A 23,083-nucleotide genomic window follows, 5' to 3' on the forward strand; every position below is an offset into this window, starting at 1 on the left:
GATGAATATTCTATTGAGATCCTCCACTACGACCTTCCCTAATCTCCCACTCTTTAAAACCCTTCAAAACGAAGGTCCCAGTTCTTGCTCTCTCTCCCAGGAACACACCCACACCTTTTCCCTCCCTTCCCCCTCTTCTTTCCCCACGGGCATTCATTGCCTAAACTAAGAGACCCCATGAGGCTTGCAACCAGGGGAGCCATGGGCAGTAGCAGCTCCTCCTGGGTTAACCCTCTGACCCTGTCCTCAAGGCCCCCTTTCTCTGACTTCCCAGTGAGTGAAAGCGGCCCCACCCAGGCTAATGTTTCCCACCTAGGCCCTCTCCTGTCACTTCTTCTATTCTAAGCCCTTCTTGTGTTTCACTGTCCTGAGCTTTAATAGCATACTTTCAAAAATCACCTGGACTCCTGTTGTAGAATCTTTCCTGCACCAAGTCAAGAGTCCACACACTACCAACCAGCCCTAGGCAGACCTGCTCCAGGCCAGGTCCCCTTTCCAGTAACAGTCCCACCTGTCCCAGGGGTACACTAGAGATTTGGAAACTGTTTTCTAATCTTTAAGGAGTTCTCTCTTCTCTTTTCCAGCTTTCTTCCCCACTACTCCTTCACCTCTGTCGTCTGCCGTATCACTACACTTTCTGTCCCTTTTCTCCTCTCATTCTTCTGCATGCTTTCTCAGATTTCAGGGACCAAAGACACCCACAGCCTCTCTCCCTCAGGCAGCAGCTTCAACCCTATGATGATGCCTTGACGTCCATCGTGACTCTGTAATGCCTTCCAGGTGCCCAGGAGAAGCAGGTAAGAGCAATGTCAGGGCCCAGAGCCGGTTGGTACCAAAGCAGCCAACCCCTTATTCTGATGCAGTAAGGAGGACCACACATGATACCTGGATTTTAATTGATAGGAAATATACTCCTACGCACATGCCCACAGCCACATAGGGAAAAGATTTGAATACCATACTTGAAAACATTAATAGTGATGCCCACTGAGGGTGGAACTACTTTCCCTTTTTGTTTTTCATATTTCTTAAATAGTTCTTATTAAGAAAACAAAATTTAAGGGATTCTTGGTTCCTTCAAGGATATATTCTTTTCAGATGGGAAGCTGGGAAGGAGGGTGGTCATTCTAACCAGGTTCTTTCCATTCCTTCCTCTTCTGCAAGACGCTCTCCACCACAGCTTCCTTCCCCATTTATGCTCACAAGCTGGGGATAGCTTCTTTTTTGGCCAGGAACCAAGAGGCTCCGTCCTCCAAATAGCCAGGAGGACATTAGTGATTTTTTTTTTTTTTTTTTTTTTTTTTTTACCCAAGCATCGTTCCCTGGACCTGCAAGTCAATGAGTTCAAGGTAGGAATGAGCAGAGTCACCTGTTTACTTTAATCTTTCCACCCCCACCATCAAGTTACCTCCTGTACCATTCCTCAGTCACCGAGTCACCTGGCTTGGATCACCAGTAGTATATGAAGTAGGCAATGTGGGTAACATCTGTAGAAAGAAATTTCCACATGCGATCCCCTCTCCCAGAAAGGTCCATGCTTCTGCACACATCCTTACCCCTGCATTTGGTGGTTCATTCAGATGTGGAATGCATGGGCACCAGGAGTGATCTGGGCTCATTGGGATAGAGCAAATGTGTCTAGAATCTTCTCCCACTCATCCCTATCTGCATGCCTCTCCTGTATCTCATGACCTATATCTGTTCTGGTTTTCAGAACAGCCCTCCATACTGTCTCCCCCACCTCACCCCACCTCACTCCACCCCACCCCAACTCACCCTTAACCATCGTCTCTGTCCCAAGAAGCAGATGAAAATTAGCCACAGTCAGTTACTGCCAACAGGTATGTGCTCACCAGGTTCAAGGGTAGGGTGGGCAGTGGGCCGCTGAGGCAGGTTTCTTGAGATCTGTTAGGTGGGCTCCTTGTCTCTCTGCCACATTGCTTCTTCTCTGAGGACTTTACCTCCTTCTACCAAGCAAGAAGTTTAGTGAATGAACCTCTAACAAAGTTTTCTCTGTGACTAAAAGTACAAGAGGATGTACAATGAGAGAAAAGGCTTTTCCAGTCTATCAGTACAAGAGGGCAAAGTCTAGGCATGAGGACAGTTAGGGGAGGAGGAGGAAGGAGAGAATAGGTTCGACTTAGGTCCAGGACACCCTGCATTCTGTCTGTCCTATTTCCCTCTGTGTCTGCCTCTCTTTTTCTCCCTGTCTCTCTCTCTTACACACACACACACACACACACACACACACACACACACACACACACACACACATACACACACAGCCCAGATGGACCCTTTGTCCACCCTCTACCCCTCCCCCTCCCCCCCCCACCTCCCTCATTTTCAATGGACCTGAGTTTTAAGCACAGCCCAGAACTTGAGGATCCTTATTTCAGGCATCTGGTCTCAGCCCATCCTATGCAAGCCACTTTCCTTTAAGAAAGGTTTCATGGAAGAGTGGGAAGCTGTGACATTTAGAATCAAAAGAATTAATCAACAATCCCACTCTGCCCCTTATTTTCTCTGTGATCGTGAGTGGGTGAGTCATTTCTTGTGTGAACCTCAGTAGCCTTATCTATAAAATGGGATGATGACACTATTCCTTTGAGACCTGGCTGCTGTAAGGATGTAATGGATGTGAAAGCAGTTCGCAAACTCTTAAGTCATCTGTATTGATCTCCATAGTCATGCTCTAAGGCTTGGTCGTCCCCTGCTAAATACTCCCCACTCTCTTGTTTAGTGATGGAACTCTCTAGTCAGCTGGAATGAGTCAGCCCATGGCTGTGATATCACAGAGCTCATGAGGTCAGAGGTCCTATAGAAGGGAAGGGAATAAAACGGTGCTGGGAAGGGGGAAGGGGGAAGGGGTGGGACAGGGACAGGGGAGGGAGGTGGCAGGGAGCCTGCTGGGCACTGGGAGTGGGGAAGGCCACAACAGTGGCTGGGCAGACCCATGACTTCCCTGGGCTCCCAGCTCCTCAGAGCAGCATTACTGGCAGCCATCCTACTTCTGCTGTGGATGAAGGGGGTGAAGCCTCAGAGAGGGAGCCCAGGCCCCAGTGAGAGGAGTCAGAAAGAACAAATGCCCTCTACAGGTAAGTAGAAAAGGAGGACAACCTCAGGAGGCTAGGTTTGCAGATCTGTTTCTAATCACTCCCAGATGACTTATCAGGCCAGAGAGAAATCTGAGATAGGTTTGGGTTGTGGGAGAATACCCAGGTCCCCTACTATTGTAGTGTGAGGGTGTCATGTGAAAGGGTCTTGAGCAGGGGAGAGCCCTATTCAGGGGAATACTCCAGGCCAGTGGAAATTGCATGGAGCTTTCATGAGTATGAGCATACATGCATATTTGTGGGAAGAGGCTCTTTGGTTTTCATTCTTTTTTAAGGTGGTCCCTCACTCCCAAATGATGTAACACTTTGGAGGACACAGTTGAGTTGGAAATGGGGTGTTGGTGCTCTTGGGCTGGAGCTGTGGTTTCGCACAGACCAGAGGTGACCCCCTGATGGAGCATCACCTCTCCGGTCAAGGACAAGGATATGGATAATTGAGTTAACAGCCCCAGGACCTAACTTTCCCCATATTCTCCAACTTCTTCCCCTTTCCTGTACAGGGGCAGGTTAGGATCAGTGTTCCATTACCTTCTCCCTTTCCTCTGTTCCAGACCAAAATCAAGAGCAGTTCGAAGAGTACTTTGTGGCCTCCTCAGTGGGTGAGATGTGGCAGGAGGTGAACATGGCCCAACAAGAGGATGACAAGACATCAGAGATGGAGAACACAGCTGTTCGTGACCACCTATTCGACTTAGCCTTGTGCTTTAATGTGGCCAGTGTTTTGGTTTTTTTATAAGAGACATTGAAGATGAGGTGGCAGCCTTTTTCCTGGATGAGGACCTGGATATCTACCTCGGCTTCATGATAGCTTACTGACCCTTTCTCCCCTGGGCTTTAGGTCACTACTCCCAGGGAGATGTATACACAGTGTCCTGCCCCTTGTCTGTCACTGCTCTGAGCTCCATCCCTCAGGGCCCAATACACCAGACCCATGCTCTTCTCTCTTCCACGCCCCTACTGGCTTTGTTCAGCACAGCAGATTAGGGGGAGGAGATAGCTACAATAAAAGTAATAGCAATAAAATCCTGAAACAATTGGGGGCCAGATTCCTGAGACTTAACCAAAGCCCTCCTATCTCGAACTAGTCTCTTTAATCACCCAACATCTGACCTTTAGACCTACCAGTTCACCAATCATTGGTTCTTTCCTTTTCCCATGTCTGTGAACTCTGCTTCAAAGTTTCTCCTTTATCTTTTCTGACTTTTAGGCAGTGCAAATCAGGAAAGAGTCATTAAGAGACAGGCAGAAACCAAGTGCCAGATTTTATTTTTGGAAAAGAAGAGAGGAGACATCACCCTGATTCCATGGATGGGGCAGGGAGATATTGATATATGTGCATTGAGGTCTCTTTGGTAGCCAGGTTACCAGAGTTGGCAGCGTTCTGAGGGGTTCAGGAGGGCACCACGTGGACAGTGGAAATGTCTAGCGAAAGCTGGAGTGTTGCTGAGCGGCCCATGGACTCGAAGGGTGGGAGGGCTGTGAGTGTCCTGAGAATCTTGTGTGCTGAGCTTCCTACACATCACCTGGGAAGGAAGAAAGGTTCACAGAGGGTAAGGAGAAAAACAGGGTAGATAAGGATCAGTAGGCAAGACCTAGTGACAAGGTAGTGCAAGGAACAGCAGACAAAGGTCAAGCAGGGATGGGAATGACCAAGGGCCATGAGGAGAGAGGAAGAGCATTTTCCAGTTGTAGGTCATTTAACCTGGCTCTAGGCATTCAGGGGAGGGCCCCAGCTGTGGAATCAGACCACTTGTAAGTGACTGAGAGGTGGGGTCTATTGGAAGAACTCTGTGACAAGGTCTTTAAGTATATTGAGAAATTGGGGGCAGCGTCTATTGAGGGAACACATGGTACTGAGGGGCTCACACTTGGGAGTGAGGTCTTTGAAGAGAAACGCAGTCTATAGACAGTCTGTTAAGACTTGTTTTTCATGGGTTTGTATTTTCAGGAGAAGAAATAAGGGGGGTAAAGTTGAGCTCATCCCGGGAGGGATTTGGAAGTAGAGATTTTTTGTTAGTTTTTTGAAGGACATACTAAATTTGGCAGAAGAATTTGTGATAACATGAAAGGATGGGCCCAAGGGGACATGTGTGAAAGAACATCTGTGGCAATGGTGGGAGCATTTGGGGAAATGCATATCAGGAGGCAGAGATTCTTTAAGCTTTACCAATAGGGTATTTATCTGACGTGGAGCAAGCCGTGGTGGGAGATGGCGGCCACCTACCTGGGCATAGCTTCGGAAGAAGAGTTGCTGGGGGGTGAGGCCTAGGTTGGGCAGGGTGGTCTCCCCACGGTGCCATAATAGCATCTTGTTGTAGGCCTAGATATGGGGGTGGGATGGAGAGTAACCCTTAGGCTCCAAACCTGTGCCATTTGGAAGTCTGATGCCCTATACACAAACCCCCAAACCAGTTCATGGCCCCCTTTCCCAAGTTTTGCACTGACACACAGGTCTGAGCCAGGAGAAATGTACTTGTGAGAAAATCTATAGTTATCCTAGAAAAGAGGGAATCTATTAGGTAGGAGGGGGATCCCCAAGTGGCCACTGTTCAGTGGGTGTATGATGGGCAGAAAGCTTTGCAACTATGTCTGCATGAGGGATGTCTGTTTCGCTAGTGAAAAGAGATTCTGACCTTTGGGATGTGAGTTACCTGCAGTGCCACTGCCAATGCCCCCATGTCTGCAGCATTCTCCAGTACCATGTGGGAGCTATTGAAGGAAGTTACACCGTATAATGGAAAGGCAGCATAATGGCGCTCCAGACACAGCAGCGCCCCCTCTAGGGCATGGGTATCACAGGCTGGGCAGCCTCCAGGGAGTACTGTTGAAAATAGGGCAAGGGAATAGAATGTTGAGGCATGGTGCAGGGGTGAGGACATGGGGGTACCACAGGCTGGGCTGGCTCCCAGGAGTATTGCAAAGACTCAGGACTATCCCACCCAGAGCCCTCACATACCCTCCCTTTCTCCTCCTCTAGGCCTCTTTTGGAGCCTTCACCTGGGTTCTCAATGACCCCACCTCCCAATGGCCCACTGATACCCACAGAGCTCGTCAAAGATGTGCAACAGCTCCCGGGCCATGATGCTGCCAGCAGCGCCAAAGTTCACGGCCCTAAAAAGACAGGGCTTATCTTATCCCCAGAACCCTTTGACATTTTTAACCCTAATCCTCCAACCACAAGTCCCATCCATTGCCAGCCCCATCCCCCCAAACCTCACAGCTGCCCATCACTTTTAGGAAACTTCCTGTCCACCCTCATGGAATGGCCCATACCTGGGGTAGGCAGGATGGAAGAATGGTGGTTGCAGGAGTCCAGCTGGGAAGACCACTACATGGTCAGTTATTGAATAGTAAGCATTGACCCTCCAGGGGGACACCTGCCACCTGTGGGATGAGCACATATGAATACCAGCTCTATCAAGACATATGTAGTTGCCCCCAACTACTATCACTGTTCCTGTTTCCCTGAGCCCCTAGATTGCTCTCTTGCTAATCATGGATGTCTATCTCTGGGATGCAGTGTCTGTATCTACTTTGTTCTCATACCTGTGGTGGAGAAAAGGCTGCAAGGAGCTATGGACAATTCTAGCTTGGCGGGATCGAATACCACTCAGGAAGGACTGCAGGAAGCTGGGTCCGAGGTGTACCTGGGAGGAGCCAAGAGGTGACGAGTGTACATCCACATACCCTGATGGCTACATTTGAACCCAAACAGATTAGCCCTACACACAGACATCCCTAGTACAGTGGAAACCAGCGCACCACCACCACACCACACATGGGCTAGATAGGCTTCACATGTGTCATCACACAGATAAATACCCTCAGGCAAGTCACAAGAATGCATATGTGCACGTGTGCACACACACATTAGGACCTGAAAAGGTTCCATTCATCTGCTGGCAAGACCCACAGTATCTTGCCCATAAAGTCCAGCCTGCAGGAGGGCCCGAAGGGATTGGTTCAGATCACCCAAGGAAAATAGATTATCTGCCATTTGTGTGGGTCAGGGGGTGAAGAAGTTGAAGACTAAGGTGGAGCTGTCAAGGGCAGGAACCCACATCACTGTATTTCTGTCTGGCCAGCGCTGGCTCCATGGCCCATTCTGGGCCCCCCATCTTCACCTGCAGCTGGGTGACCTGGGGAGAGACACAGGTAGAAGGAACTTAGCTACCCTGAGCTATCAAAGGGAAGTTCTCCTGCTCACTGCCCTGTTCCCACCTTCCCTGTTGTCACTAGGGTATGTGTACCACATGTTGGTGTACCCTTGTGCCGTGGGTGCTCTCCTCTTGCCTCTGTGATCTCTTGATCCAATACTCAATCCCACCCCCAGCCCTGCACATAACCAACCTGTCTCTTTCCCCTGGCCTCACCATGTCCTGGGCCTTTTTCCGGGTTTCCTCATCCATCCAGGAAACCCTTCTGAGGCGGGTGATGAGGGCATCCTTGATGGCAGTGAATAAGTCCATGGCCTGTGGGTGTGAAGGGGCAGGGACAGAGAAACAGGATGAGGACCAGTCTTGGTCTTGGGCCTTGGCCCTGAGGAGCTGCCAGAGAAAGGGGAAGATATCAGGAAGAGAGTAGAAAGTGGTATTCCCTAGTGGCCAAAAACCCAGAAAGATCTGTGGAGACAGAAAGGGAAAGTGGGAGCTGGCCACTCCTGAGGGTCGACAGGGGAGACTATGTCTTTTTGTGGGGAGCACTCACCCTGCCAAAGGAGGGAGACTCCATCCTTACTCTGGACCAGGCAATCGACTCAGAAAGTAGAAGGAGGATGAGGAATATCTCTGTTCTCAAGGACTCTTGTCCTCACACACACACCCCTTTTTTTCCTCACACCTTCTTCCTTAAGGCATGCTTTTCCTCTTTCCATATTCCTGGGGGCTTCAGCATCCCAACAAGTTGAAGTCGCCCTAGCTTTACAACCTGACTATAGAGTTATTGCCATTTACCATCTCATGTATATCTTTTCTTAATGGAGGAAAATGGACGACAGTATCGGGACCTGAGTTCAAGTCCTGACTCTGCTGGTTGGTAGCTTGGGAAAGTCTCTCTGTGCTTCAGTTCTTAAAGTATCAGAATGATGCTTGTACTTAAAGTAGTTCAAAAGAAGTTCTTACAAGAGTACCAGGCACATGATAGGCATTCAAAAAGTATTCAGTAGTTATTTATTTTCACTTCTTAAGATTATATCAATCCATCCTCATGTCATTTCATGTGTTGTTAAAAAATCATAAACAGGGAGTAGCCTTAGAGGTCATGGAGTTCAGTTTTCTCATTTTCTGGTTGAGGAAACACAAGAGCAGGAAAGTTGGATGACTTGTTCAAGTTAGTGCATGTTGTGTACCCTTTATGTCTCATAGCTAAACTATGCAAACCCTGGGGACATAGCACGAGGCATTCTCTTTCTGATATATGTGGACAGTGGGTTCTCTCTCTGTGACTGCCTGACTCCTTAAATACACAAACCATAGAGAAGGACACCGTCAATAGAAATAGGAGAGGATATGTTGGGTGGAGAGGGGTGGAGGGACATAGGCTGGGGAAGAGCCCTCACATACAGCACTTCGGGTGCTTGGGCTGAAGGCCTCACGAACAAACAAGGCTGCCAGGGTAGGCTCAAAGAAGTCTCCAGTATCCTCCACACACTTCATCCATCGAGGGTGGGCGGGCTACAGAGACAAAGTTAGAATGAGAGGTTCCCATCCAGGGTCTTCCTCATCTGTTTTCCCAAGCCAATCTTGTCTAGTCCTCCTCCCAAAAGAGACTGTACTCTTTCTGAACATTCTAGGTTTGTCTCACTTTATTCTGTTATGCCTTTTGGTGGTATACATGGGTTCATTGCTGTTTAGCTAACCCAGGCTTAGTTCTCCAAGATTAACCTCAGAAGCCTGGGTTGGGCAAATCATCTTGTTTATTGCCTACTGAATTTGAAAGCAAGGCTTCTGGGAAGTATCCTTATGAAGAATGGAAAGGCTCCTGGAAAGGAGAGGACTAGATACCAAACCTCTCAGATCCCTTGGCCACCCTGTCCCCACCTACCACAGGCACTGCTCTGGAAACCCAACAATGACTCCCCTTCCCACGTTTCTTTGCTTAAAATGCAAATTAGAGAAGGTCATTCATTTCTCCGTCCCATCCACCACCCTCCCCACTCTCCAAATGGTTATCATGGATCATATGGCAAGATCTTGTCTTATAAAGAAGAAAATCATCAGAGTAAAATTATTAGGGTTCAGATGCCATACTATTGCCTGGTAGGAGAACAGTACTGAAGAGAAGACTAAAGATGTGAATTCAGAAAGCTAAGAAACCTGCAGCCAAAGCCATATAAAATGAAGAGAAAATAGGATGAGGTAGGGGACATCTTCAACCTCAAAGACAAAAACTCAAGAGACTCTTGGCATCTGGGGTGATTTTTAACAGTAGGACAGAAAGAACAAGAAAAAGAGTGATGCTGGGGAGGTTTTGATGGTGGGCTTGAATGGTTTCGAAAAAGTTGACCAAGAGGAAGGCCCAGAGATGACTTAGGGCAGACTGCAAAACGCGGCCAGTGGGCCACAGTGGGACTATGAGAGCTGGCCTAAGGGAAAGCTGAGCTGGGACTTTGAAAAACCAGGTAATAGGCTAATTTAAGTGGGGTGAAGTCACAAGATTTCATTCCTGTAACTTATTTACTCCCCTTAAATCTCCTCTTAGGCTGCCACTAAGCTCTCTGGCCCTAAGACTGGAGAGAGTTTATGGGGCTCCCACAAAAGGACCAGAAAGAGAAGGCCAGTATTATCAGCCTGGCTGTTAGGACATTTATCATTTTTGAGGTGGCTCCAGACCTGGTTGCCCACATTGTGTACTCTTGTCCCCTCGCTATGAGACCTGCTAAGGACCTTGTGAGGAGAAGGCACACAGACACTTTCTCTAGTGTATTAGTTGGAGCGCTGAAACACAAATTTGAAAAGCAAACACAAGTGGAAAGGGAACGTGGGTCTGATAGTGAAATGACTGGGTCAAGTGCAGGCTCTTCTGGCCATCTTCAAGGTCCATCCCTCTCAGGCCTCCCTATGTCAAGCTTCGTTTGGAGTGACAGCTGGCACAGCAGCCAACAGCACTGGCTTTGTGCTTGGTGGTGCCTCCCCTTTTCATATCTCCTGGTTCTTGACTTATTCCCTGATCCCTTTCTCTGGTGCCTGCTCCTTTCTCCAACAGCCTTTGCCTGCTCCATGCCTGTCTCCATATCCTGGGCCATGGCAGGCCTGCCCTGATTCCTGGAGAGTATAGATGCCACCTCAGACTACCCATTGCTCACCCCTGTGCAACTCTGGGAATCATTAAACTGACCACTTTTTAACACTTGGAAAATAATGTGCAGTGACTAAGGGCTAACGTAGGATCACTGAGCACAAACAAGGTCAAAATAATAGGGATTTCTATGATTAACAGGAATCACGTGAGGACATACTTCAAACCAGGAGTCACAAACTCAAATAGGGGCCATGAGGTGACATAACAGAGAAGTTATCCAACATCAGAACCACAGGACATGGAGGGGTGATGGCAAATAGGAGAGAACACATCCAGTCTGGGCTGAACTTCAGTCAGCTGTTGCCCTGGAGAAGGCGAGCCCAGCAATACACAAACTTCATGTTTACAACAAAGGGCTAAAAATCAGATTACTGGCATGCCATCTCCTAATTTTTGAATGCTGATGATGAATTAAACGTCTATAAAAAGCTTTAAAGACCAACAAGACACATTGATAGGTTAGATGCATCCTCTAGGAACACCTCAATACCTCTTCCACACAGAGAATTCAGTATTTACTAAATGTTGATGTTTAACTTAAATCTTGGTACTTCCGATACATCAGCTATAAAAGTGAGAATGGCTATCTGTTCCAAGTTTATTACAGAGTTGTTTAAAAGATGAAGTAAAAGAATCCATTGAAAACACTCTGTAAATTCTAAGCTGTTACCCTACTAGCATTATTTTGATTTCAAGGAGGCATTTGGTAAAACCACAAATTAAATCCTTGAGAATTAGATTGGAGAAATCTATGTTGGATGATTTGAGTGGATTCTCAGCTGGCTGAACTATAACAAAACACTGAAAATTAATGACTTCAAGTTTGTATGAGCTTCCCTGACCAGGACTACTGAAAAATCTTTCTACATCCATTAGAATATAAGTGTCTGAGGGCAGAGATTCTTGTCTCTTTTGTTCACTGCAGTCTAAAGTTCCTATAGAAGGGTCTTGTACCTAGCAGGTGCTCAATAAATATTTGCCGCATAAATGAATGGATGGATCTATAGCCAGGTCTTCAACAGCCTGACCCGATGCTCTTTCTTTTTCAAGATCTTAACAGTAATCTAGATGAAGACAGACTATAGAATGCAAATGACTCAAGGTTGGGGGGAAAGAAGGTAATATAATGAATGATTGGAAAAAAAAGGATGAAAGTACCTGAGTACATTGGGAAGCTGGGCTGAATATAAACAGTTCACATTTAACAGGTACAAATGTAAAGTCCTACTTTTACTTCCCCAAATTCAGCTTCTCAAATATAATAAAACCTGGATTAATAGCCATTTTTTGACTATATATTCAAAATTCATCAACAAAATATGTTCATATAATGAGATCTAGCAGTCTTTCTAAATAAGGACACTATAAAATAGAATGCATTCAGAGGAATATAGTCAGAACTTTGTACTTAATAACCATAGAACAGAATCATAAATCAGGTCAAATTAAGGCTTAAATCTTGGTAGTGTCTTTGACTCATACCACACATTTGTCAGGAAACCCTGTTGCTTAATTTCAAATTACATTCTTTTAAAAGAGGGGTGGGAAACATCTGGCAAGTGAAATCATTTGGTCTGGCCCTGCCAAGGCATTAGGAGTGAGTTAATTAAATGTTTGACCAAATATAGAAGGCTACTTTTTTTTTTCCCCTTCCTTTTTAATTTTAAAAAAAATTAAGGCTAATTTTTAAGTTGATAATTTTGTATGGCCATGAATGATGTCATAAATATCCAAATGGCCCTTGGCAGAAAAAAAGGTTCCTCACCCCTGTTTTAAAACATAAAACAAATAAATCCTATAGACCCCCTTTTCATGCAGAGAAAAGCCAAAGTCTCTACAGTGACCTACCAGGCCCTATATGCTCTCTGAACTCCTCCCTACTGTTATCTCATTTGCATTCTCTGTTTCAGTTGCACTGGCTCCTTGCTGATCCTCAAACTCTTGGGCATGCTCCCCAAGCAGCAGGCATAGTCCAGCCTGCTCTTCTCAGCCAGAGCCACCAGGAGGATCTGTCATATTACACCACATTTTAGCCAGCCTATCCCATGCGTTGTCTCAATGAAATAATAGTCCGTTCTTTGCCAGAAAACTTCAGTTCTCTAGACCCTATTTCTATCCTTCCTCTTGTGTGGAGATCTCACTCTTCTGTCAAACCAACCCAGGTCTCTCCCTGTTGGGAACTCCAGAAGTATCTGTTGTCTAAAGCATAGTTTCCTTGGAATGAAACTACGTCCTTTCATTTATTTGTTGTACAAGAACAGAGTTAAGTGGTTGCAACACAGACCATATGGACCACAAAGCCAACAATTTTACTCTCTTGACCTTTATAGAAAGAACCCATTTTCTGTACCACCCACTTATTTCTCAATTCTGCATAGTATGTGGTTAAAAACATGGCCCTATGAGCCAGGCACATTGTTTTGGTGTCTGTTCTTTTATTTATAAGCTGTGTGGTCTTGTAAAAGGTATTTGTTCTTTCTGAGGTCCTCTGAGTGTTTCTAGGAGGATTAAATAAAACAATTTATGCTAAAAGTTGCATGCAATGAAACTACAAAACAGTAGGTACACACCGTGTATCAGCTGTTATTATTATGTGTCATATTTGGTACTGTTGCTTCAGAGAGGTAAAGTGGCTTACCCGAAGCCACACAACCATTTGTTGGTAGAGCTTCATTCAGCATTTTATCCCCCAAACAACTATATACCATATAGGATATATATATATATATATATTCTCCTAATTTTAGCCATTTGTAAGCCTTCTGAGTTCAAGTGTGAGTTTCAATGTTGGCCGGCACTCTTTCCCCATTCAAGAAGTGCCATCAGGACACTGTTCTGGAATTTACAGGAAGTTGTTGCCAGGTATTTTGTAGCAACCCCAACTAATAGGAGTTAGGACTCTGTTCTTCTGTTCTTTTTAATCTGAGTCAAGAGAAGGCTGAGCAGAAGGAACCTACTTGGGGTCTTAAGTGAAAGTACTAAGAAGAAGAATATGTGTGTGTGTGTGTGTGTGTGTGTGTGTGTGTGTGTGTGTGTGTGTGTGTATGTGTTTTGTTTTGTTGTTTTTAGCACAATGATTAATCACAGAAACTCTGGAGTCAGACTGATAGAGTTCAAATCCTAGCTCTATCGACTTACTTGGTGTACTACCTTGATCAAGTTTCTTTTGTGCCTAGATTTCCCTGTCTATAAAACAGGGACGAAATGGTGCATCTAACTCATGGAAAACCTGTGAAGATTAAACCAGCTCATCTATCTAAAGGACTTAGAAAAATGTCTAGCACATTTATAGATTCTCAATAAACAATAAATATACCCCAGGTCCATGTGCATACATCTTCCCTCTTTGAATTCCACAGATATTTCAGGTTGCCAAAGCAGTGATTTTCTTTAAGGCAGAGAAATGGTTCATAAATTACTAAGAAAAACCCCCACAAAAGTGCAGTGATTTTCAAGACTAAACCGAGGCCTTTGCAGAGGTTAGGGTATCTCTAACATACTAGATACCTCCACTTGCATTTGGATGTGTCCAATCCAGATTTCAAAGTTATCTGTAAAGAAGTGTCTCCACATCTTATCTAACACAGTAGACTTCAATTAGTGAAGTGTGTTTGCTATGCTGTTCCTCCCTCAGATACATCAGGATTTGCAACACGAAGCCCATAGTGTGACCCAACAGATACCACTGGATGTCAGAGATTAATTCTTTGTGAAGAATATGAGCACCAAACACTGGAATCACCGGGCAAAGGAAAAGCCACTACTAGCTACATCTGTGTCTCATCCAGTCCTCAAGTCACAGAGTTCAGGATAGTTAGGAAAATAGTTTAAGGGTCACGACAAAGGAAAAGCAGTTCTTGATAATTTTAGAGCTCTATATTCAAACTTTAATACTCAGCAAAAGGCCATAGGCATAGACATAGCCAGATGTGCCTAAAAGGTCTGTTACTTGGTACCTCAATTCTCAAGGTAAGCCTTGCATTCCAAACCTGTCTGCTTCCATGGAAAGCCCAGACATTGAGAGGCATCTACTCTTATGTCCCCTACCTGAGAGGAATAGGCCAAAATTTACCCCTCAAAATAACAGATGCTCCTTTAGCCCCCAATCTGGGACAATTTATGCCCTCCTGTCCTCACCACAGGTGGCCGTTCAGTCAGCTCCCACAGTTTTTGGTTCAGGGATCTGTGTGCCTCCTGGAATTTACTGTCCAGGGCTGGAGAAAGGGTCCCCACCAGCCCAAAGATCATGTGGCTCTGCAGAAAGTCCCTGTGGAGAGAAAAGAGACCCACACATCTCATGGCTCTGGTGATCCCTCATGCAAAGTCGTCCCTTGCATAAGTCGCCTGGATTCCTGGGAGAAGCCTCGTCCCTCTGTATTTATAGAGAAGAGCTGTTTGACTGTGAAAAAGTGAAGGAGCGATTTTCTTGGTTTGGGTTGGAGTGGGGTTGAAGAATGATGAAACCAAGAACTAGATGAAGAGGCAGACTTCTCAAGTCACAGGGAGAGAAAGATCTGGACTAGTTGAAGACTGGACTTAGATTTCACAAAACTGATTCATCTACTTCTATGACCAAGATCTCTCTCATCTTGAGATGTATCTTCTAAGCACAACAAAGCTGGGATCAGGGACCTTTCTCTGCCCTGATGGCAACTCTCTTATAGGTTTGATTTGTGCCTTTACGTAAATCTGCTCATACCCACATGAATGCTTGTCTGTTTCCCTCAGAAAGCATCTCTAGATGTTGCTGCCACTGAGTTACTATGAAGAAGGGCCCAAATCCTTGGAAGAAGCCCCTTTAGGTGGTGGCCACACAGGTATCAGGGATGGAGGAAGGCCCAACACAGAGCCTTACCCTCATGTCCCCCACCTTCTTTGACTTCCTGATCTTTCCCACAAGGCCTCCACATATGAGAAATGGCCTCTGCTTCAGCTTTTCCCCCAGAGCAGCCCAACCATTATCTCCTCCATCCAATCCCCTCATATGCCGCCTCCTCCCACCCACACTCATCAGCAACTGATGAGACACATGGCCAAGCTAACCCCATGACTTGCCTTCCAAAATCTCCTACAACTCAGAGAGGCTCTTCACAGGCTTGGTTCTAGCAAATACTGTGTCTTGCCAGACACTGGTATCCCTCATTTCCTGTGTGTTTTTCCTTCCCCAAGCCTCTCATCTTTCCTCCATTTTATTTTGGGCTGTCAACCCCAACCCTTCTCTGTCCCATGTGTCTGTGAATCCCGTTCATCTTCCTGGGGGGCTCTTACCAGCCTTCATTCTCCAAGTCACCTGTGTTCCTGAGACCTCTGGGTTTTCAGACTCTTTCATCTGCCCTGTACCTCCCTGATCCCACCTGGAGCAAACCTGTGGCTCAACAGCTGTTTTTCCACCAGTTGTGACATGTCTTTCAAATAATCCAGGTCATGTACCACGACGGTCTGGGAGGGGTTCAGGGACATTGGTGTGAATGTTGCTTGTAGGCAGGACAACCAGTCGATGGCAGGGGCCATTTCCTTAGAAGAGGGACACAAAGGCTGAGGGGAACAGAAAAGGAGGAGAAGGAAGAAGGGTTTCCCCACCTTCAGGGTTTGAGGGGGATTGGGGAGGAGGATGGTTAGGAGAAAGGATGGAGCCAAAAATGTTAGAGATGGAAAGGAATTCAGGGAATGAGGAGAAAGAAGGAGGTCAAGGAAGTTTGAAAGAGAGGATTTTATACCCATCCTCCTCCAGTCCCCGGTTCAAGGCACCTGCAGTTGGTCTATAGTGATGAGCTGGAAGAGCTTCCCCTGTGCCTGCTGCTGCCCCAGGGGCCTCAGAAACTGGAACAGTTGTGAGGTAATGGAGATGGACAAGGAGGCATGTTCTTGCACCTTGCCTGGGTCTCCTCCCAGCAAGGTTCCCAGCTGATTCAGGTAAGTCAAGTATTCCCGCACGATCTGGGGGAGGGGTAACCTCAGTCATAGGAACTAGTGGCCCCCGTCTTTCTCCTAGAGTCAAAGGTCAAAACCTTTGTCCATCGCTCCATCTTACCTGGGCATAGATCTTCTGTTCTTGCTCTTGCTTGAGGGGGATGTCAAACTCTGGCTGGTCTATCTGGACACAAGAGAGACTGGAGAGAAAGGGGAAGTGTGGAGGAAGGAGAGGACAGGTGTGGGGAGGTGGGGACTGTGCCATGGAAGACAGCCCCAGGAGATGGGATGAAGAGGACACAGAGAAGGAGTGAGACTACAAAGAAAGGAAAGAACTGGGTGCAAGGGGATGGAGGAAATGTGAAGAGTAGGTGGGTATTTCAATCAGTTTTGGGGGTGCTCAGCGAGAGAAGCATGATAATCGTCTCCTGAAAGAAACCGTGTCTGTGCTAGGGCCAGGCCTAGAGTATAGGAGTGAGATACCATCTCAGATGCAAACTTTAAGAGGTAATAAAACTCAGTAATCAAGGTAACTAATATCCTAATTGATATCTTTAAAAATCAAAATGAATGCTAAAAATCCATGCTGAGTAAAATAACAAGGCTTTGTTCACCATAGATTTTCTCCCCCAAAATGAGGGGAGAATATGAGCTGAGCCCTGAAGCGTGGTTGATTCAAATGTATTTTTTTATTCACTTTTTTAAAAAATTGTAGATATTTTCAAAAAAGTCTACAGTAGAGTTTTAATCTATTTTGGAAAAAATGTTTTGTTTTGTTTTTCAAAAAATCCACAATGAAAAAAAATTTGATATTTTGTTTATTGTGGATTTTTCCATTGACTTTCATTTTTTAAAAAATTTCATTAAAGCTGAAACCGGTTTGGCTCAGTGGATAGAGCATCGGCCTGCGGACTGAAAGGTCCTAGGTTCGATTCCGGTCAAGGGCATGTACCTGGGTTGCGGACACATCCCCAGTAGGAGATGTGCAGGAGGCAGCTGATCGATGTTTCTCTCTCATCGATGTTTCTAACTAACTCTTTATCTCTCTCCCTTCCCCTCTGTAAAAAATCAATAAAATATATTTAAAAAATTTTTCATTAAATATTATTTATCTTGACTACTGAGTTTTAGGGACTCTTTTAAATTTTGCACACTAGCCAAGTGGCTTGCTCACCTCCCTTCCCTCATCTTGGTTCTGGCACTGGCATGTCCTTGATTCTATTCTGGATTATTTCTCCTACACTTTCCTTGTTTTTTTCCAACTTCAATATCCCACTCCCACCTTGAGCTATCTACATTTCCCTGACCTTGAAAAAACTTTCATGTGACTCCCTTGTCATATTTTATGTCCAAGCTAAAGAACTAAGTCATCTATATCCCTGCTTCAGCTTCCTTATCTTCCTCCTACACTCTGTATGACCTGTGGCCATTTTCATAACCCTTTCTGATGTTATCTGTAGGAGGTTTCCAAGGCTGCCTTCTCATTCCTTATTCTCTGAGCTCAGAAATCTTAGAATCAAAAATGACCCCTCTCTCCTAAAACTGCCTCCTCCCATGTCCTATGTGGCTCACGTTGTGGCTAGTCTGACTCCCACCTCACTGCCTATTCTTGCTCCTCTCTGCCTCCACCCCCTTATTGGAGTGCTCCCCCAGTCTATTCTTTCTACTCATTCTACTCCCCAGAGTCCATCCAGTCTCAAGTTGACAGTAACCACCTCTTTCCATTCATACAAAATCAAAACTGGGGGGTCACTTTGCAACTCCTCCATTTCCTTCATGTACATTCAATCAGTCATCAAGTCCTCTGGATCATGACCACAAGGATAGAGTCACCTAAACCCTCACATCTGGGCTTTCCTTTCCATTTCTACCATAAGCATTTTAGCTCGGAACCTCAAAATTGCTCATCTCAATTCCTCAGCATGTCTAGGTTGACCTCCCAAAATGCTGACTCTACTTAAGTTCACTGTACAACTATTGTATTTGAAAGACTTTAGTTGCAATTTTTTTCTATTATGTCAAAAGTTATCACCTCGATCTGGCTTCTTAGGTATGGAATAATCAGCTCAACCTCATGTCTTCAGGCTTATTTTTACCTCTGATGGCATCTCACCCCATAGCCTCTGTTCACCCACCCCACAGAGGAGTCACACCATCCCAGGCTTTTCTCTTAGTTCAGGGCTTCCCCTAAAAAGCCTCTTAGGTGAAGCTAAAGGGCTCTTTTCATGTCCTTTAGCTTCACCTTTACCTCTATGAATGAACCATACTCCAGGGCTCAGCCCATATTCTCCCCTCTCTGATTCTTCCTTAACCATTTCAGATTTTAACTAATCCCCCAAGTTCATTAAACTTCTGAGCACACCCTTTGGAACTAAAGTCAGAATACCATATACTGATTGTCAGTTTTTCTTGTATATTTATCTTTTATAAACTTGTGAAGTTTTTGAGAATGGGGTCAAATATATAGCATCACATTACCTGCCACAATACAGATGCCTCCAGTGTTTTTATTTATTTATTGCTCAACAAACACCTGGTGTGGGCCTGGCTTTGTGCTAGGTCCTGAGAATCACAGGTGAATAAGGTGTGGCCCTGTTTTTAAAAGGCTTACACCCTTCAACACAGTGTTAAGTGCTGAAGGCATAGAAAAGAGGAGGGTGAATAGGTTCTCTATCTCGAGCCAGGATGTCAGTGAAGAGATAATAATGTAAGCCAAAATTTGACAAATATGTATATTTTCCAGGCTGAGCATGGGGAGTTGGGGAGTAGTGTTGTAGGTAAAGGAAGTCATATATATAATGGACTGAGGAGCGGTAAGTGAGTGAGCATGGCTTGGAATTTAAGGGGCAGAAGGGATGTGGCAGGAGATAAATAAAGCTGGAGAAGTCTGTAGGGATCAGACTAAAAAGGCTTGCAAGGTTTTGCTAAAGATTAAGAACTAGATGACCTGGTGAGTCAGGGGCATTTAAGCAGAGATATTAGCATAATTAGCTCTTGGTGTAAATAAGAAAATGGTGATAATGAGGATAGAGGTCTAGTTAAGAGGCTCTGGGGTAATCAGATAAGCAATAAGGAAGACCACAACTATTTATATCTTCCCTGGACTGGCCTTGCTACTCTTTCCCTAATCTTGCCTAGAGTCCCTAACTCTCACAAGAATAATTTTCTATAAAGATAGGCCTTTTCCCTACATTGCACATTTATCCTTTCTCCTGAAACCTGCAACCTTCCTCTAAGAAACAAGAGGCTAGAACTCTAGGCAGGCCCAGGTCTCGCTGTGTTTTTGCCAGTACATCCCTCACCTGGATGACTGGCGTGTGTGGAGGGTTGGGATGAGGTCCCAGATAAGCTCTGAAGAATGGGAAGTGACCATACTGACTCATCAGAAGTCTCAGAGTTCGGTTAAAGTCTAAGGAAGTCCAATTACCAGAGATTGGCCAGCCTCCAAGCTGAGAAGAAGAGAAACAAGGCTCAGCAAAGGGGTCTCATCTCTGACACCTGAATCCCATTCCTCAGATAGCTACTACTTCCTGACTGTTACTCTGAGCTCTTTGATCTCTCTAGGGCTCCACCTCTATCCTTCTTTCTCCAGCTTCACCCAAGGTCCTAATATTTTCTCAGTGCATTTCCATTTCCATCTTTCTCCTAGAACCTGGGGATCCACCCTCTAGAAAATAAAACGGCAACCCTGAGCATAAATTGATCCTACATAACATGTGTCCATATGAGTCATGCCCCATGTCTCACCTCCTCAATCACTTGTCTGAGGGGACCAGCCCCTGCAGCCTCAATGGCACTTGTGTCCATGCAGGAGTTGTAGAACTGGAAGGCTTTCTCCTCCCCAGACCCCAGATGCCAGGATCCCGGGGTCTCTGGAAAAGAAGCATTAGTGAATTAAAGGAGTAGGGCCTGCACAGAGACAAACAGTGAAGGTGTGAGGCTTATAGGAAAGAAAGGAAAGGCTCATGGGAAAAGGGAAGGAAGGGAGGAAGGGAGAGGTGAGGAAATTTGGGAATATGGGAAGACTGTCTAATTTGGACTGGATCACCTAGAGCAGGGGTCCTCAAACTACGGCCCACGGGCCACATGCAAATACAAAGAATGTATTTGTTCTTGTTTTGTTTTTTTACTTCAAAATAAGATATGTGCAGTGTGCATAGGAATTTGTTCATAGTTTTTTTTTAAAACTATAGTCCGACCCTCCAACGGTCTGAGGGACAGTGAACTGGCCCCCTGTTTAAAAAGTTTGAGGACCCCTGACCTAGATGGAAGAATAACAGCAGGGGAAAAGAGTGTGGAGACGACAATGAGGAAAATAAAGGGAAGGTGAGAAAGAAAATAAGGAGGAAAATACAGGAAACAAAAGGAAGAGAGAGGAATGAGCGAGATACGAATAAAGGAGAAAGGGTAAAAATTGAAGACAGGATGGAGATGAGTCAAGGAATTAAAAAAGTTAGGACATCAAAGAACTTTTAGGGATTGAAGAGAGGAAAGCTCATAATGAAAGGTTTAGCAAAAAGAAGAAACAGGGTGGGCTCCCCTAGTTCAGACTACTCACTCTTTGATTTCCCTAAAATAAACACATGACAATAACCCAAACACATACCCATTAAAATCATCCACCTTCTAATATCTAACACCTCTCCTTCAGTCCTCCTGACATCTTTTCATTCCACTGTAGGCAACAGAATATATCCTAAGCTGTCCTAGCCGGTGTGGTTCAGTGGATAGAGTGTCAGCCTTCTGGACTGAAGGGTCCCAGGTTCGATTCCAGCTAAGGGCATATGCCTGGGTTGTGGGCTCAATTCCCAGTGGGGGGCATGCAGAAGGCAGCTGATCAATGATTCTCTCTCACCATGATGTTTCTATCTCTCTATCATTCTCCCTTTCTCTCTGAAATCAGTCAAATAAATAAATAAATAAATAAATAAATAAATAAATAAATAAATAAAAGAGATTTTTTTTTAAAAAAAGAATTTATCCTAAGCCTATTGTTTCGTTTCATCTCTGTCCCTAAATGAAAGCATGCGCCCCACCAAGGGCTAGCCTACTTCTCTCTGTGTCATAAAGAGAGCACAGGGATGCATTTATTTCTCCTAAATTCCAATTGGTGCCCTGGGGTTTTTAACTTGGTTCTGTTCTTCATGTCTATCTATACTCATTCCTTACACACAGCCATATAAAGTCCCCTCTATCACGTCTCACCCCACTATGCCACTTCGTTCTCACCATCATCTCCCATCATCCATCCCCATTATCCCACTTCTTCAAGTTCAGCTTGCACTCCATGGTCCCAGGTTTCAGCAGAGAACAGATGATTGTCATGGAATGGGGAGTTTATGGGAGGGAGAGGATAACATGACAAGGGGCATTATAGACAAGAAGGATTTGAAGGCTAGAGACTGAAAGTGATGGAGAGAAGAATTAAAGTGCAAAAACTCTTGAGGAGGTGCTGGTGGGGAAGATGCCAAGCATAGAAACAGAAATTGAAAGTGTAAGGGAGATAACAAAGAAGATGGAGCTTGGTAAAAGGGAGGACTTGGAGAGAGTGGAGTAATCACGGATAAATGGAAAGGAAAAGAGGATAGGATTTAGATCAAGACCAAGTGAGGGACTGGAAGAGATGGGTCAGAGGAGGTCTGGAGGTGAAAGGTACTGTAGGAGAAATGCAAACCTGGGCAGTGTTCTGAAAGCCCATTAGGGATGGTGTAGGCCAGCTGTTCCACAACCACACAGGTTTGGGAGTCATGATGGCTCTAGGTTCAGTCACCCATTTGCACAGAGAATCTTTGCCCTGCATTCCTTACCCAGTATTCTCCGAAGTCGGCTCTTGTTCTCCTCAGCAAGGGCCTGAAAAGAATTACTGGTTCCCTTGGCCTTTCCACAGGAAAAGCTGAAGAAGTCAGTGCAGGGTGCCGCACTGGTGTTCCCAGAGGCCAGGTAATGATCCAGGAGATGCCAACACATGGGCATCTCACAGGGACCTGTGGGGGAAACGCTCAGAGCTGGGAGAAAAGAGAGATGAGGGCTCCCCCAAGGGCCTGGGAAAAGGAACATCTGGTGAGGACCAAAGAGAGACCTGGAAGCGGGTAGATGGAAGGGTCAGGATGAGTGGTGAGTTAAATCAGTGAGCATGGAGCCTCAGGGTGATGGACAGATGAAGCCCATGACTGAGTAAGGGCTGATGGGGTTAGGGGTTCCAGGATTCTGCTTACGAGGTCCACAGCTCCGGAAGATGTAGAACAAAAGGACAGAAGAACCAAGGAGCAGGCCTAAAAGCAGTATAGCCATTATCAGCCGCCTGGCCATGGCCCACCATCTGCTCTGTTCAGTGGATTGCCCCTCCTCTGGAGGTCTCTGCATACAGGAAACCAGGTGATGAAAAACACAAAAGGGAGGGGAAGGGTGGAGGAAAGGTACAGGGAGAGGGGAGAGAATAAATAAGTTAGTGCTACGGCCCCTTGTTCCAAGACCATTCTCCCTAACTAGGCCCATGGGCACCACTGGGAGATGCATAGACAAGAGATGTTGCCTGTCCTGGATAAGGACAAAGCAGGTTGTGAGGGATGGGATGCTAGAGCTGGAAGGGTGTCATAAATCTGCCCAGTGTGGGTCAAGGACATCACTTACCTCCTGGCTCCAGAGGGTCCCCATTCCACTCAACAGGTTCAGTCCCCGTGGTCTCCTCACACTTGTCCCCACCCTCCTGAACTGACTGAGCAGGAGGAGAGAGAAGCTGATTCAGGGAGGGGGTACAG

The 23,083-nt window shown here is 45.7% G+C and overlaps 3 protein-coding genes across 5 annotated transcripts in view; 1 reads left to right on the top strand and 2 right to left on the bottom strand.

The window, feature by feature from the left end:
- TRPV5 (transient receptor potential cation channel subfamily V member 5) overlaps window positions 1-2,006 on the bottom strand; it is a 37,908-nt gene extending 35,902 nt beyond the window's left edge. For 2 of the 3 annotated variants that reach the window (XM_059712033.1, XM_059712034.1), the window contains exon 1: window positions 1,777-2,006. The gene's annotated coding sequence lies outside the window, so the exon portion shown is untranslated. The remainder of the gene's footprint in view (window positions 1-1,776) is intronic. The other variant, XM_059712035.1, reaches the window with a different exon arrangement.
- A 950-nt stretch (window positions 2,007-2,956) lies between these two features.
- Window positions 2,957-4,395, top strand: LLCFC1 (LLLL and CFNLAS motif containing 1). Its single transcript, XM_059656072.1, has 2 exons — window positions 2,957-3,098; window positions 3,668-4,395. Exons 1-2 carry the CDS (start codon window positions 2,957-2,959, stop codon window positions 3,850-3,852), a joined length of 327 nt encoding a protein of 108 aa, XP_059512055.1. The 3' UTR covers window positions 3,853-4,395.
- Window positions 4,362-22,994, bottom strand: KEL (Kell metallo-endopeptidase (Kell blood group)). The gene is made up of 18 exons (XM_059712039.1): window positions 22,956-22,994; window positions 22,541-22,682; window positions 22,133-22,309; window positions 20,073-20,197; window positions 19,628-19,774; window positions 16,447-16,509; window positions 16,164-16,352; window positions 15,781-15,929; window positions 14,553-14,682; window positions 8,678-8,788; window positions 7,490-7,588; window positions 7,178-7,255; window positions 6,663-6,763; window positions 6,390-6,500; window positions 6,160-6,227; window positions 5,768-5,937; window positions 5,341-5,436; window positions 4,362-4,639 (listed from the first exon to the last, which is right to left on the bottom strand). The coding sequence occupies exons 1-18, from the start codon at window positions 22,977-22,979 to the stop codon at window positions 4,478-4,480; spliced, it is 2,142 nt and encodes a 713-aa protein (XP_059568022.1). The 5' UTR covers window positions 22,980-22,994; the 3' UTR covers window positions 4,362-4,477.
- Window positions 22,995-23,083: the final 89 nt, after the last annotated feature.

This window comes from Myotis daubentonii, chromosome 10, assembly GCF_963259705.1.
Source record: "Myotis daubentonii chromosome 10, mMyoDau2.1, whole genome shotgun sequence".
Lineage (NCBI taxonomy): Eukaryota > Metazoa > Chordata > Mammalia > Chiroptera > Vespertilionidae > Myotis > Myotis daubentonii.

Coding starts and splice junctions, on each gene's coding strand:
- LLCFC1 (XM_059656072.1), top strand. CDS start 2,957: ATGACTTCCCTGGGCTCCCAGCTCCTCAGAGCAGCATTACTGGCAGCC. Junction 3,099..3,667: donor AGAACAAATGCCCTCTACAG/GTAAGTAGAAAA, acceptor CCTCTGTTCCAG/ACCAAAATCAAGAGCAGTTC.
- KEL (XM_059712039.1), bottom strand. CDS start 22,979: ATGGGGACCCTCTGGAGCCAGGAG. Junction 22,683..22,955: donor GGACCCTCTGGAGCCAGGAG/GTAAGTGATGTC, acceptor TCCTGTATGCAG/AGACCTCCAGAGGAGGGGCA. Junction 7,589..8,677: donor GCCCAAGCACCCGAAGTGCT/GTATGTGAGGGC, acceptor TCACACCCACAG/GCCATGGACTTATTCACTGC.